This window comes from Myotis yumanensis, unplaced genomic scaffold (genome assembly GCF_028538775.1).
Source record: "Myotis yumanensis isolate MYYU_CA2020_CCGP unplaced genomic scaffold, mMyoYum1.0.hap1 SCAF_8, whole genome shotgun sequence".
Classification (NCBI taxonomy): domain Eukaryota; kingdom Metazoa; phylum Chordata; class Mammalia; order Chiroptera; family Vespertilionidae; genus Myotis; species Myotis yumanensis.
In genome coordinates, this window is record NW_027223759.1 from 45,606,271 (window position 1) to 45,618,428 (window position 12,158).

General features: G+C 40.5%; 2 protein-coding genes across 4 annotated transcripts in view; one reads left to right on the forward strand and one right to left on the reverse strand.

Moving 5' to 3' along the window:
• Window positions 1-10,272, reverse strand: part of DCAF17 (DDB1 and CUL4 associated factor 17) — a 35,889-nt gene extending 25,617 nt beyond the window's left edge. For 2 of the 3 annotated variants that reach the window (XM_070422769.1, XM_070422771.1), the window contains exons 1-4: window positions 9,975-10,272; window positions 8,961-9,064; window positions 8,009-8,083; window positions 2,612-2,702 (exon numbers count right to left, since the gene is read on the reverse strand). In XM_070422769.1, coding sequence (XP_070278870.1) covers window positions 2,612-2,702; window positions 8,009-8,083; window positions 8,961-9,064; window positions 9,975-10,100 — 396 coding nt within the window. In that variant the 5' untranslated portion in view covers window positions 10,101-10,272. The remainder of the gene's footprint in view (window positions 1-2,611; window positions 2,703-8,008; window positions 8,084-8,960; window positions 9,065-9,974) is intronic. The other variant, XM_070422770.1, reaches the window with a different exon arrangement.
• A 301-nt stretch (window positions 10,273-10,573) lies between these two features.
• Window positions 10,574-12,158, forward strand: part of METTL8 (methyltransferase 8, tRNA N3-cytidine) — a 77,808-nt gene continuing 76,223 nt past the window's right edge. The window contains exon 1 of the mRNA XM_070422774.1: window positions 10,574-10,749. The gene's annotated coding sequence lies outside the window, so the exon portion shown is untranslated. The remainder of the gene's footprint in view (window positions 10,750-12,158) is intronic.

Consider the following 12,158-nt stretch of genomic DNA (forward strand, 5'->3'; position numbering starts at 1 on the left):
TAATAGGTTTCAGCTATTTTCCTAAACCAAAAGTTATATTCCACACATCGTCTCAGAAAAGAATGGTGCTAATTTAAATATAGTTTCGCATCAGTATGTTAAAAACAATGCAATATGTTTCTTAATTTTTCTTAATGGAAAATCTTCACTTCAAACGAGAACAAAATGTTTAACAAGAAGTGACGCTAGGAATTAAGTTACCTGAAACTCTATTTTTACAAGACTGCTCTAAATGTTTAGGTGCTTTGTACTAGTGTCTTCAAAACTTTTCTCAATTAAGAAATTTGTCCTCATCCTCCCTGCACCAATGAAAATGGATGCAAAAGGCTTTCTATGTTGGGGCACATAGAAACAGTTATTTTTAGGTTTCAATAAGGAGTTGGGGAAGAAAACATAGATTTAAAGCTTTCTGATTTTTAAAATGGAGCCTTCTGTGAACAGAAAAAACATGTCCAGGAAAAAAGAAAGCTGTAGCTACAGAAAACTACAATTCTATATAAAAACAGTGTATTGTTTTGTTTTCTAAGTAATTTTAATGGGCCCTAACCGGTTTGGCTCAGTGGATAGAGCGTCAGCCTGCGGACTGAAAGGTCCCAGGTTCGATTCCGGTCAAGGGCATGTACCTGGGTTGCGGGTACATCCCCAGTGGGGGGTGTGCAGGAGGCAGCTGATCGATGTTTCTAACTCTCTATCCCGCTCCCTTTCTCTCTGTAAAAAATCAGTAAGATATATTAAAAAAATAATTTTAATGGTAAATTCAAATTAGAGCTTTCTTATCCTCTAAACAGTATTTTTGGTCACATATTGTGAGTTCTATTTTCCCTAAAGAACAACCAACCAGATTCAAAGACCTGATTAATTAGTTGTAGTGTTTCCTCAGTGTATTTCTTTATTACACTGATCCCAGGGAAGACTATTATTTAGAAATATACCTAGCCTTAGCCAGTTTGGCTCAGTGGATAGAGCATCGGCCTGTGGACTGAAGAGTCCCAGGTTCAATTCCACTCAAGGGCACAAACCTCGGTTGCAAGCTCCTCCTCGGCCTAGGCCTGGTCAGGGTGCATGCAGGAGGCAACCAATCAATGTGTTTCTCTCACATCCATATTTCTGTCTTTCCCTCTCTCTTCCACTCTCCCTAAAAATCAATGGAAAAATATCCTCAGGTGAGGATTAACAAAAAGAAAAAAAAGAAATATACCTAAAAAAAAGAAGTTTTATGATCAAGAGTTTAGAAAAATAGCTTGATAATCACTATGTACATTATAAGTATTATTATTATAATAATAATATTATTACTTATAATAATATTATTATTATATATTACATATTATATTATATATTATAATAATCATAATTATATATTATAATATATAATTATAATATTATATATTATAATTATAATAATTATTATTACTTAGTATTATTATAAGTATTATTACTATTAAAGGCTCTGAGAAGTAATTCTATAAATTTGTTTAACCTTTTAAACTCAGAATACCCCAAACTTGTCTACAACCCATTTCCTCCAAACTCCTTTAGCAACTATAAGATATTAACATCTAATGAAAATAGTATTTTGAAAAATACACACTAGGGCAATGCTGGCCTAATGGAATAAGCTTATATTATTACTAGAGGCCCAGTGCAAGAATTCATGCATGGGTGGGGTTCTACTGGCCCACCCCAATCAGAGTGTGTGTTGGGGGGTGATTGGGGGTGGGGCTTGCCGGGGGTTAGGGGGGAAAGGTTGCAGGCAGTTGGCCAATCGGCAGCAGGGCTGGCCAGGGGGCGGGGACTTGAGAGGTTGGCAGGCTGCCCCCCCCCCATTGGGGTGGGGGGGACTGATTGGGAGCAGGGCTGGTGGGGGGGTGGGGTGGGGAGGAGATGCCTTGGGCAGATGGCTAGCCAGCCCCACCCCCAGGTCCAACTCCCAGTGGAGGAAACAATTTGCATATTAGCCTTTTATTATATAGGATTATTATTATTATTGATTTTAGAGCGAGAGAGGAAGGGAGAGATAGAGAAATATCAATTTGTTGTTCCACTTACTTATGCATTCATTGGTTTATTCTTGTATATGCTCTGACCCAGGATCGAAACCTCAACCTTGGTGTATCGGAATGATGCTCTAACCAACTGAGCTACTTGGCCAGGGCTTCATTGTTTTTTTATTTTTATCTTATGATTTTCCTAACAGGATTCCTGGAGGAAACTCATAAGAATCCCCTTTCGAACAGTCATGTAATATAACTATTACCCATACCATGTAACATAACCTGTAACAAAATATTTTGTTTCAGTATAGTAAGTAAAATGATTTTTTAAACACTAAGAATAACCACAAACTAATTTTTATTTCTTATGGAACTTTTAATGAGGTCATAATTTTTTTTAATTTTCAAGATTTACAAATGGTATCAAATTTAAAAAATATATTTTTAGTATTATTTCATGAGGAAAAATAATAATCAAAAGGTAAGTTCTCTTAATTCCTTTCAAGATTCAGGAATCACTATAATATTTAAGTTTTATTCCCTTGTACAATATATTAATAATAATCAGTTCTAGGCTAAAATTGCTTTAAAAACAAATGCCTAAAAACAAATCTTACCACTGGGCATTCCCATAATAAAGCATCCTCTATTTTTTCTGATTTGGAGCATTTTGGCATTTCATAAAGTTTTCTTGGCTCTGATGCAACACTGGGAAAAAAGAAAAATAAATGATTAATGATAACTCATCTTAATAACTGAGACAGTGTTTGCTCAGGTTTGAGTAATTTTTTTTTCCTGATCAGAGATTTAGACTACCAAAATGCAACTTACTAGTTTGCTTTCCTCTTCTTAATTATATGTTAATATTTTTCTGATTATAAAATTCATAATACATATTCATAGAAAAAATCTTTAAAAAATAATAAAATTTAAATAGATTTATACTGTAAAAATACAAAAAATAACCACTATTAACATTTTGGTTCATTTCCCTCTACGTTTTCTTTACATACATTTACCTATCTGCAGGTTATTTTCCAAAATAGAATCATGAACATTTACTATGAATATCTTGGTTGAATTCTATGATGTTCATATTTGTTTCTCTAATATTTTTTAATGAAAATTAATTACATAAAGAGTCCAATTATTTTAGAATGAAAATTAGTGGATTAAAAAAGGAAATACCCTTCAAGGTTTGTTTATTCCCAAAATGCCTTTCAGAAAGGTTGGATAAGTTTATACTTCTGCCAGTATTGAACACTACATTTTTTAATGTAAAAAATAGTCTCTTGCTTTTCATTTATACTTCTGATTACTACTGAAATGTGCTCGTAGATGTTTTCATTGTTTTAACTGATGAACTTTAAAATTAAACTACTATTTAGACACAATTTTGAGGGTAACGATTTTATTCACCTTTGATGTTTTCCCAAATCAAAGAGAATTTGCCCTAGCTGGTTTGGCTCAGGGGTTAGAGTGTCAGCCCGCAGACTGAAGGGTCCAGGGTTCGATTCCAGTCAAGGGCTCATACCTTGGTTGCAGGTTCAATCCCTAGCCCCAGGTGGGGGCATGTGTGGGAGGCAACCAATCCATGTGTCTCTCTCACATCAACATTTCTCTCTGTCTCTATTCCTTCCTTCCACTGTCCCTCTAAAAATCAATGTGGGGAAAATATATATCCTTGGGTGAATATTAACAAAAAGAGAATTTCACAGGAATGAAGGCAACCTCATATTTGATCCTAACCGAAGGGGAAAACACCCCTGAATGCCATACTAAAGAACTTCAACACTATTCACCAACAATGCCATTTCCACTGATTTTCTTTTTTTTTTTTTAATATATTTTTATTGATTTTAGAGAGGAAGGCAGAGGGAGAGAGAGAGAGATAGAAACATCAATGATGAGAGAGAACCATTGATCGGCTGCCTCCTGCACGCCCCACACTGGGGATGGTGCCTGCAACCTGGGCATGTGCCCTGACTGGGAATCAAACTGTGTCCTTCCTAGTTCATAGGCCAAAGCTCAACCACTGACCCACACCGGCCGGGCTTCACTGATTTCCTTTAAAAATTAAAACAGATACCTCTAAATTGGGGAAGTTATTTTTTAAAAAGGCATTAAATGAAACTGAAGAATTACTGCTCATTTTGATAGGTCTGATGACATTATGATCATACAAGAAAATGTCCAGATTGCCACTGGCAGCATGATAACATGAGGAGCTCTGTGGGTGTGCTCCCAGGAAAACTGGTGGAAATTATAAAAGGTCAACTATTTTAAAGTCTCTGGAAATGGTCCTGGGGGCATACAGCAAATGAAGAAATATTTAGTCAAGAAAACCCACTAGAAGTCAGTAAGAATAGTGAGCTTGTAGTAACTGAACTAGGATGTGCTCCCGCCCTGTTATTCTCAGCTCAGTAAGACAAACACTCCACCCAGACTGCCAGAGCCAAGAGCACCGGGCTCCCTCTACCCCAGCTCCCAGAGGGCTACCTTCCCGAGGGGCAGCATTTATTTCCTGCCCCAGCTGCTTGTTGCTGGGACTCAGTCCTGAATGAGTAAAGTCAAGAGGTGGGGTTCCCTTCTTCTGCTTAGCGCCTACCCTTGTTAGAGGTTCTACCTTGCACATGGCATGTCTAAGAACATTGGAGCCTAGATTTGTCTTATCCCACCTCGTAAAGCCTGGTTCCACACGGAGAAAGTAAGAAGACCTGAGGCTAATGCCTGCACCAACCTCAAGTGCTCAGCTGTAGAGTATAGTCACTCAGAGTGACCCCACCCCACTCCCAGCAGCACCAGAGCCTTGACTCAAAGATTTTGCCTCGGGGAAGAAAGAGTCTTGAAGCAGATAGCTGCCCGTCTGCAACAGTCTGGAGAAGTTCTAGCCTAAGCGCATTCTCAAAACCCACTGAAGATTGTGATGAAAGGCAAATGGAAAGAGACTGGTAGATTCACTGGCCATCCAGGCTAAACTGCAAGCAGGCTAACTTGCCATAGAGAACCAGAAGGATTGCTGGGAGGAGCTCTCCTGAGTAAGAACAAATTTAAAACACTACCTAAAAATCATCCTAACTTCTAGTCTGGTCCAACATGTAAAGAGCTTAGAAGTCATCCCACCTGTCCTCACCACAAGAAAATGAACAAACTGAAAATCAACGACTCTTGTATCCATCAAACAATTGAGGTTGCAGGGCAAACTGCAGCTCCTAACACTGGAGAGAGAGATGGATACCAAGAATCACATCTTACTGGGAGCAAAACCCAGGAGCAAGCTGCTGGAGTCAGTACTGGGGAGAAAAAAAACAAGGACACTAGAAGAAATTGTAGCCTCTGACACCTACAGCTACAGCAAATAAAAAACACAGCCTAACTCAAACCTCACTCTAAAGACCTATTTGCCACAATTCCTTTTACCTGATATATCAAATACAACTTTCAACAAAAATTACAAGGCATACTAAAATGCAAAATATAAAATTTGAAGAGATCCAGTAAGTATCAGAACCAGACTCAGATATGGCAAAGATATTGAAATTCAGATTGAGAACTTACTGGGAATTTAGAATTTGGAATTAGATTGGGAACTTAAAGTAAATATGGTTAATATACTAAAGGCTCTAATGGAAGAAGTGGACAACATGCAAGAACAGATGGGTAATTAAGCAGAGATGAAAAAGAAAAGCCTAAGAAAAAAATCAAAAGGAAATGCCAGAAATCAAAAGCACCCTAACACAAATGAAGAATGTCTTGGGTGGGCTCATCAGCCAAGGAAAGAGTCACTGAGCTTGAAGATATGTCAACAGAAACTTCCCAAACTAGAAAGTTAAAGAGAGAGAGAAAGAAAAGAGAGAGAAGCAGAACTTCCCAAACTAGAAAAAAAGAAAAACAAAACAAAACAAAAACCCACAGCACAGAATATCCAATAACTATGGGACAACTAGAAAAAATGTAATGTACATTATGCCAGAAGAGAACAAAGAGAAAACAAAACAGAAGAAACACTTGAAATAATAATGGCTGAGAATTTTGCAAAAGTAATGTTAGATACAGAACCACAAATTCAGGAAGCTTACAGAACAACAAGAATGATAAATACCCAAAAAATCTATACCTAGGTATATCATATACTAACTGTAGAAAATAAAAAACAGGAGAACGTCTTAATAGAAGCTGGGGTGGGGGTGGGGTAGTGGTGGTGGGGGAGGGGGGGAGCACCTTACCTATGAAAAGAATTACATTAGACTTCTCTTTTAGAAACCATACAAGTAAGTAGAGAATGGAGTGAAATACTAGTACTTTAAGTAATAAAAGAAAAAAATCCACCAACCAAAAATTCTGTATCCCAAGAAATTATCCTTCAAAAGTCTAGGAGAAATAAGAATTTCTCAGACAAACAAAAATTGCTGCCAGCAGACCTTACAAGAAATTTTCAAATAAGTTCTTCAGAGAGAAGAAAAATGATATGGGTTAGAAACTCAGACCTACATTGAGAAAGGAAAAGTGTTAGAGAAGAAAGAAATGAATATAAAACAAAATCCTTTATTCTTCTTATTCTTAATAACAGATAAAAACTTGTCAATAATAGATTATAACTTTTGGACAAGTAAAATGGATGACAGCAATATTATAAAAGGCAGTAGGGAAGAATTAGAAATACTCTATTATAAGGTATCTGCATTACCTATGAAGAGATACAGTGTTACATGAAAGAAATTTAGATTAGTTGTAATGTATATTGCAAGTTATAAGGCAACCACTAAAAATGTTTAAAAAGAAGTATAATTGATACGCTGAGTGGAAGGAAAATGAATCACATACTAGTAAAATGCTCAATTAAAACCAGAGGAAACAAAAATAATAAAGACAAAAAAGGAATAAGGAACAAAGGCAAGGACTAGAAAATAGTTACTAATATGGTTAAGTATTAAATCAACTGTATCCATAATCCCTGTAAATGTAAATGGTCTAAAATGCACCTACTGAAAGACAGAGGCTGTCAGAGCGGATTAAAAATAACAAGACCCAAATATATGTTGGCTACAAAAAAACCTGCTTTGAATGTAAAGACACAGATAGAGTAAAAGTAAAGGGACAGAGAAAGATACATCATGCTGTGTAGCTATATTAATTGCAGACCAGGCAAACTTCAACAACGAAAATTATTAAGGATAAAGACTGGCATTATATAATGGTAAAGCAGTTACTTTTCCAAGACATAAAAATCCTTAATATGTATCATCTAACAACAGAGTATCAAAATATGAGAGACAAAAACTGATAGGACAAAAGGAGAAACAGACAAATCCACTATTATAGTTGGACATTTCAATACAACCTCTGTCAGTACCTAACAAATCCAGCAGGCAGAAAGTCAGTAATAATATACTTGAACTGAACAGTACCATCAATCAACTGTATCTAATTGACATGTACAGAATACTTTACCCAACAACAGCAGAATACACATTCTTCTCAAGCTCACATGAAAAAATTCACAAAGATAGACACAATCTGGGCCATAAAATACATCTCCACAAATTTAAAAGACTAGAAAATGATACAAAGTATGCTCTCAGACCACAGTGGAATTAATTTAAAATCAGTAACAGAAATATAGCCGGAAAATCCCCAAATTTCTGAACATTAAATACACTACTAATTAACATGAGTAAAAGAAGAAATCTCAAGAGAAATTTTAAAATATTTTGAACAAAATTAAAACAAATACACAGAATGTTGGCATTTGTGGATACACCAAAAACAATGCCTAGAGGGAAATATATAGCATTATGTGTGCAGGGAGGGGGCAAAAGTAGGTTTACAGTTGCTCGTACAGAAAATAATACAATAATTAATAAATAAAACAAATAAACACTGTTTCGCATACTCATAACTGTAAGTGTACTGTTGCCCACCCCTGTATATATGAGAAAAGGCGAGGAGCTTCTGGGCTGGTGAACATGTGGAGATGCAGGGAGCATGGAAGCTCCATGCCCCTTCCCACATACCTTGTCCTAGGCATCGCTTCCATCTGGCTGATCCTTTGATAATAAACTGGTAATCTACTAAGAAGCCATGTGATTCTACTAAGAAGCCAAAAGAACACATGTGATTCAATTTATAGGAAATAGGTGAATCTATAAAAACAGAAAGTAGGCTAGCAGTTACTTAGAGCTGAGGGTGATGGAAGCATTGTAGTGATTGCTACAAAGTATACAGTTTCTTTTTGAGGTAATGAAAATGCTCTAAAATTAACTGCAGTGAGGGTTGCCTCTATGAACCACCAATGGTCCATCACATTCATATTCATTAAGTATGAATTTCAATGAACCAAAAATCATTGATCTGCATATTTTAACTGGGTAAATTGTATGGTATGTGAATTATACTTAATAAAGCAATTTAAAGAAGAAAATGCCCATATTTTTTAGAGAAGCACACTTAATATAGCACAATGTTTAGAAATGCTTTAAAATTCTTAGCAAAGAGATAAAGCAAATGTGGCAAAATCATTAATAGCTTTTGAATCTAGGTAATGGGTACTATACTAATTCTCTAATTGAGCAAACTTGAAAATTTCCTCTAAAACAAAAAGGCAAGTACTTCCACAACAAAACATAGACAATCTCCTCTAAGGCAACATCTAATTATTAGGTACCTGGCTCTCTTGACTCTGATATCTTTTAAGCAGAATAAAATACTACACACTACTCCGAGAGCAATTTATCATTTTGCCTGCACTACAAAGTAATTTTACTTTAAATGGTAATTACAAAGATGAAACCTGCAACTTCAGATTTAACAAGATTTTCAAATTACACCCATATTACCACCTGTTTTGGACACATTTTTCCATTCTCCTATTTCACTATGTTCTAATGCAGGCATGTGGTTCTATAAAATTGTTAAGATCAACAGTGAGGTGGATTACAGCAAAAAAAATTCCCTCCCAAAAGATACCTGCTGACACAGCACCGATAATTATCAAAATATATTCTTCCTCTTTCATAGGCTATAGGTGACTTGGAATGAGTAGTCCAAACATTCTTAAATTTTGTACTTTTCTGAAAGACACAAAGAATTTTGGTTTAGGAAATCTATAATAATAAAAGCATAATATGCTAATTAGACCAGACAGCCGAAGACCTTCTGGATGTCATTCCAGAAGTCCTTCCGGACAAAGCCGCAGCAGCAGGGGTTGAGGCAGAAGTGATTTGGGCCCATCAGGCAGGCAGGTGAGCAGTTAGGGGCGATCAGGCAGGCAGGTGAGCAGTTAGGGCCCATCAGGCAGGCAGGCAGAGTGGTTAGGGGCGATCAGGCAGGCAGGTGAGCAGTTAGGGCGATCAGGCAGGCAGGTGAGCAGTTAGGGCGATCAGGCAGGCAGGTAGGTGAGCAGTTAGGGCGATCAGGCAGGCAGGCAGGCCAGCGGTTAGGAGCCAGTGGTCTGGGATTTCGAGATGGATGCTTTGCCAGGATAGGCCCCATCTGGCAGTCTGAGAGGGGTCCCCGATTGCAAGGGTGTAGGTCAGGCTGAGGGACCCCCCCCTCCCGTTCACATATTTCGTGCATCGGGCTCCTAGTAACTCATAAGCCTCTACTGTGCACCAATTTTCTGATGGATAGTTAAATTTAGGGTTTTCAAATAAGTTTCACGTATGTAATTTAAAAACATTATGTTCAATTCTTCGCCACTCTGCCTCACTCTCACGTTTTGGTTTTAGTGGGGTGACCAACTTTTCAAAAGATTATTTGCAAGGAAGACATAAGCAGCTTAAAAAATTAAAAGCATCTGGCGGTCCTATTACCTACTTACTAATCCTCCAGGTTCAGAGCATCCATGCCCCTCTCCATCACAAATAACCTTAAAACAGGGCTCTACCGCGTAAAATCGGCACCCAGAAGGTTTGAGCACCCCAGAAGGCTTGAGCACCAGGCGCCCGCAGCCCTCGGTCCCGCCCGCCCGCAGGCGGTCACCTGGCACACCAGCGCCCGCAGGATGCCCAGGTTCGTCCTCTGCACCGCGCCCGCGTCGCTCGAGAAGAAGCCCAGCGCCCGGCGGCTCAGCCGGCGGCACACGTTGGGCTTCCGGATCGGGCCCATAGGGGTCGGGCCGCCGCGGGGCCGGAGAGGGGCGCGATCCAGACCCCCGCGCGGAGCAACGGCCGCTCCGTCGGAACCTCGAGGCCCCAACTCCCTGCCGGGACCAGGAAAAACTAACACGGGGGCCGGGCAGCGGGGCGCAGGACAGTGCGGCACGGGAGACACAGATGGCACCGCCTGATCACCAAGAGCAGGGCAGGAAAAGGCGCCCCCCTGTACGGGCTGCCCCCCAACGCCGTCTGGTCCTCGCCCGGGCTGCGGCCTGCGTCGCCCCGGTAACACGCAGCCTGCAGGCGCCGGTCCCTGCTCGGGAAATGTAGTTCCCGGTGCCGCCAAGGGAGCCGGGCTGCTCCCAGAACTACAGTTCCCATCAGGCGGCAGGTGCGGAGCACCCGCTCCGGCCGCCGGTCCAGCCCCGCCCCGCCCCGCCCCTCTGATTGGGCGGAGCCTGGCTGTCACGGCGGTGCGCCCTTCCGGAGGCAGAGAACCCCGTGCGCGCCGTGCTGCAGCCTCCGGTGCCCCGCTCTCAGGGACCCGTCCCTAGCGCCCGGGCACCCCCACGCCTCTCGGCCCCGGACTTGCGCTGTGGGAGGCGCCGAGAGAGGCGCCGAGTCGAGTGCGACCCCCAAGGCAGCGTCCAGCGCGAAAGGTACGCCCCGCGGCTCTCCCTTCAGTCCCACGTGGGATGCCGTGGCCCAGGGTAACGGTCACACTGTCTGGGTCTGTGTGTGCGGAGTTGGTGGTGGAGGAGGCGAGGCTCTCCCGCTCAGCGAGTGTGGAATTACTTTCCCGAGGCCCGTCCCTCTGCGGTCTGCGAGGACCCAGGCTGGTTTTGCGATCATTGCTGCATTTTCCTTCCTCTAGCCTCCTTTTCCCCCCATAACGGGAGTAACAGGTGCAATGCTTATATTCTGATGGGGCTGCCTAAGGTATTCCCCGTTGATTCCTCTAAATAGAACGAAATGGAAGTAGCGAGCCCTGCCGGCAGAGTCAAAGTTCCCCTGCACGGAATTTCCCGTAATCAAGCCCCGGGGTGTCCCCGGGGTGTGTACCTTGAGAGTGATCTTTGCCTCTCCTGCGTGGGCTTGGCTCGCCACCTCTTGTTCAGGACATACGCGAGCGAGAGAGGGCGTCTGACTCACAGCAAGAAGTACAATACTCAGTGCGTGTGTGGGTCACAAAGTGTTCAGTAAAAATGTGCCACAGCTCTCTTTAACCCTGCTGAATTTCCTTTAGGGGCTGGGCGTTTGCTGATTTTTTCATAACTTATTTGCAGCATACTGTGGAGCGCTTTGTGTATTTTTAGACAGCGCTATAATACTTAATTTGGTAATTTTGTGAATGCAGCTGTCACTGAGAACACTGAGACTCAGAAAAGATAACGGAATTTTTGGCTGAAATAAAATTCAAGTAATTGCGGAACTGAATGCATCATCTCTTTTCTCCCTCCTGCCCCCTCACGGCCACTTGTTTGTCTTCCTGTGGTATTTACTTCACCAAGAGACAGTCAAGCTAAGATGCCTTCTTTTTCTTCACCCACAACCAAGTCCTTTTGATTCTAACACGAACTCTTGAGCATCTCCTCATCATACCCCCTGAGTAATGTAGGGTCTCTCCGTTTTATCATATTAAAATTAACAGCTTCCTTTCTGCCTTAAATACTTTCAAGTCATCCCTCTACACTGCTGCCAGAGTGAGTTTTCTAGAGCACAAATCTGCCATTTCTCTGTATCTCTGAGTGGCTCCCAGTCACCCAGAGCAGAATTTCTCAAACCCAAGTGGATACTTAGGATTCTCTTGTTAAATTAAAATATTTTCAGGATGCGAAATATATGCAAATATAAAACTATATAAATTCCTTATGTTGTATCTTTTATGCAACTATAACTTATAAATGGTTTAAGTTGAATTAAGCAAGACTATAAAACAAACCAATTTAAATGACTACTTATACATTGTTGCCAATGAAATTTTTTGCCAGGCCAGTCATTGTTTCTCTTTCACATCAATGTCTCTCCCTTTACTCTCTCTCTCAAAAATCAATAAAAACATATTAAA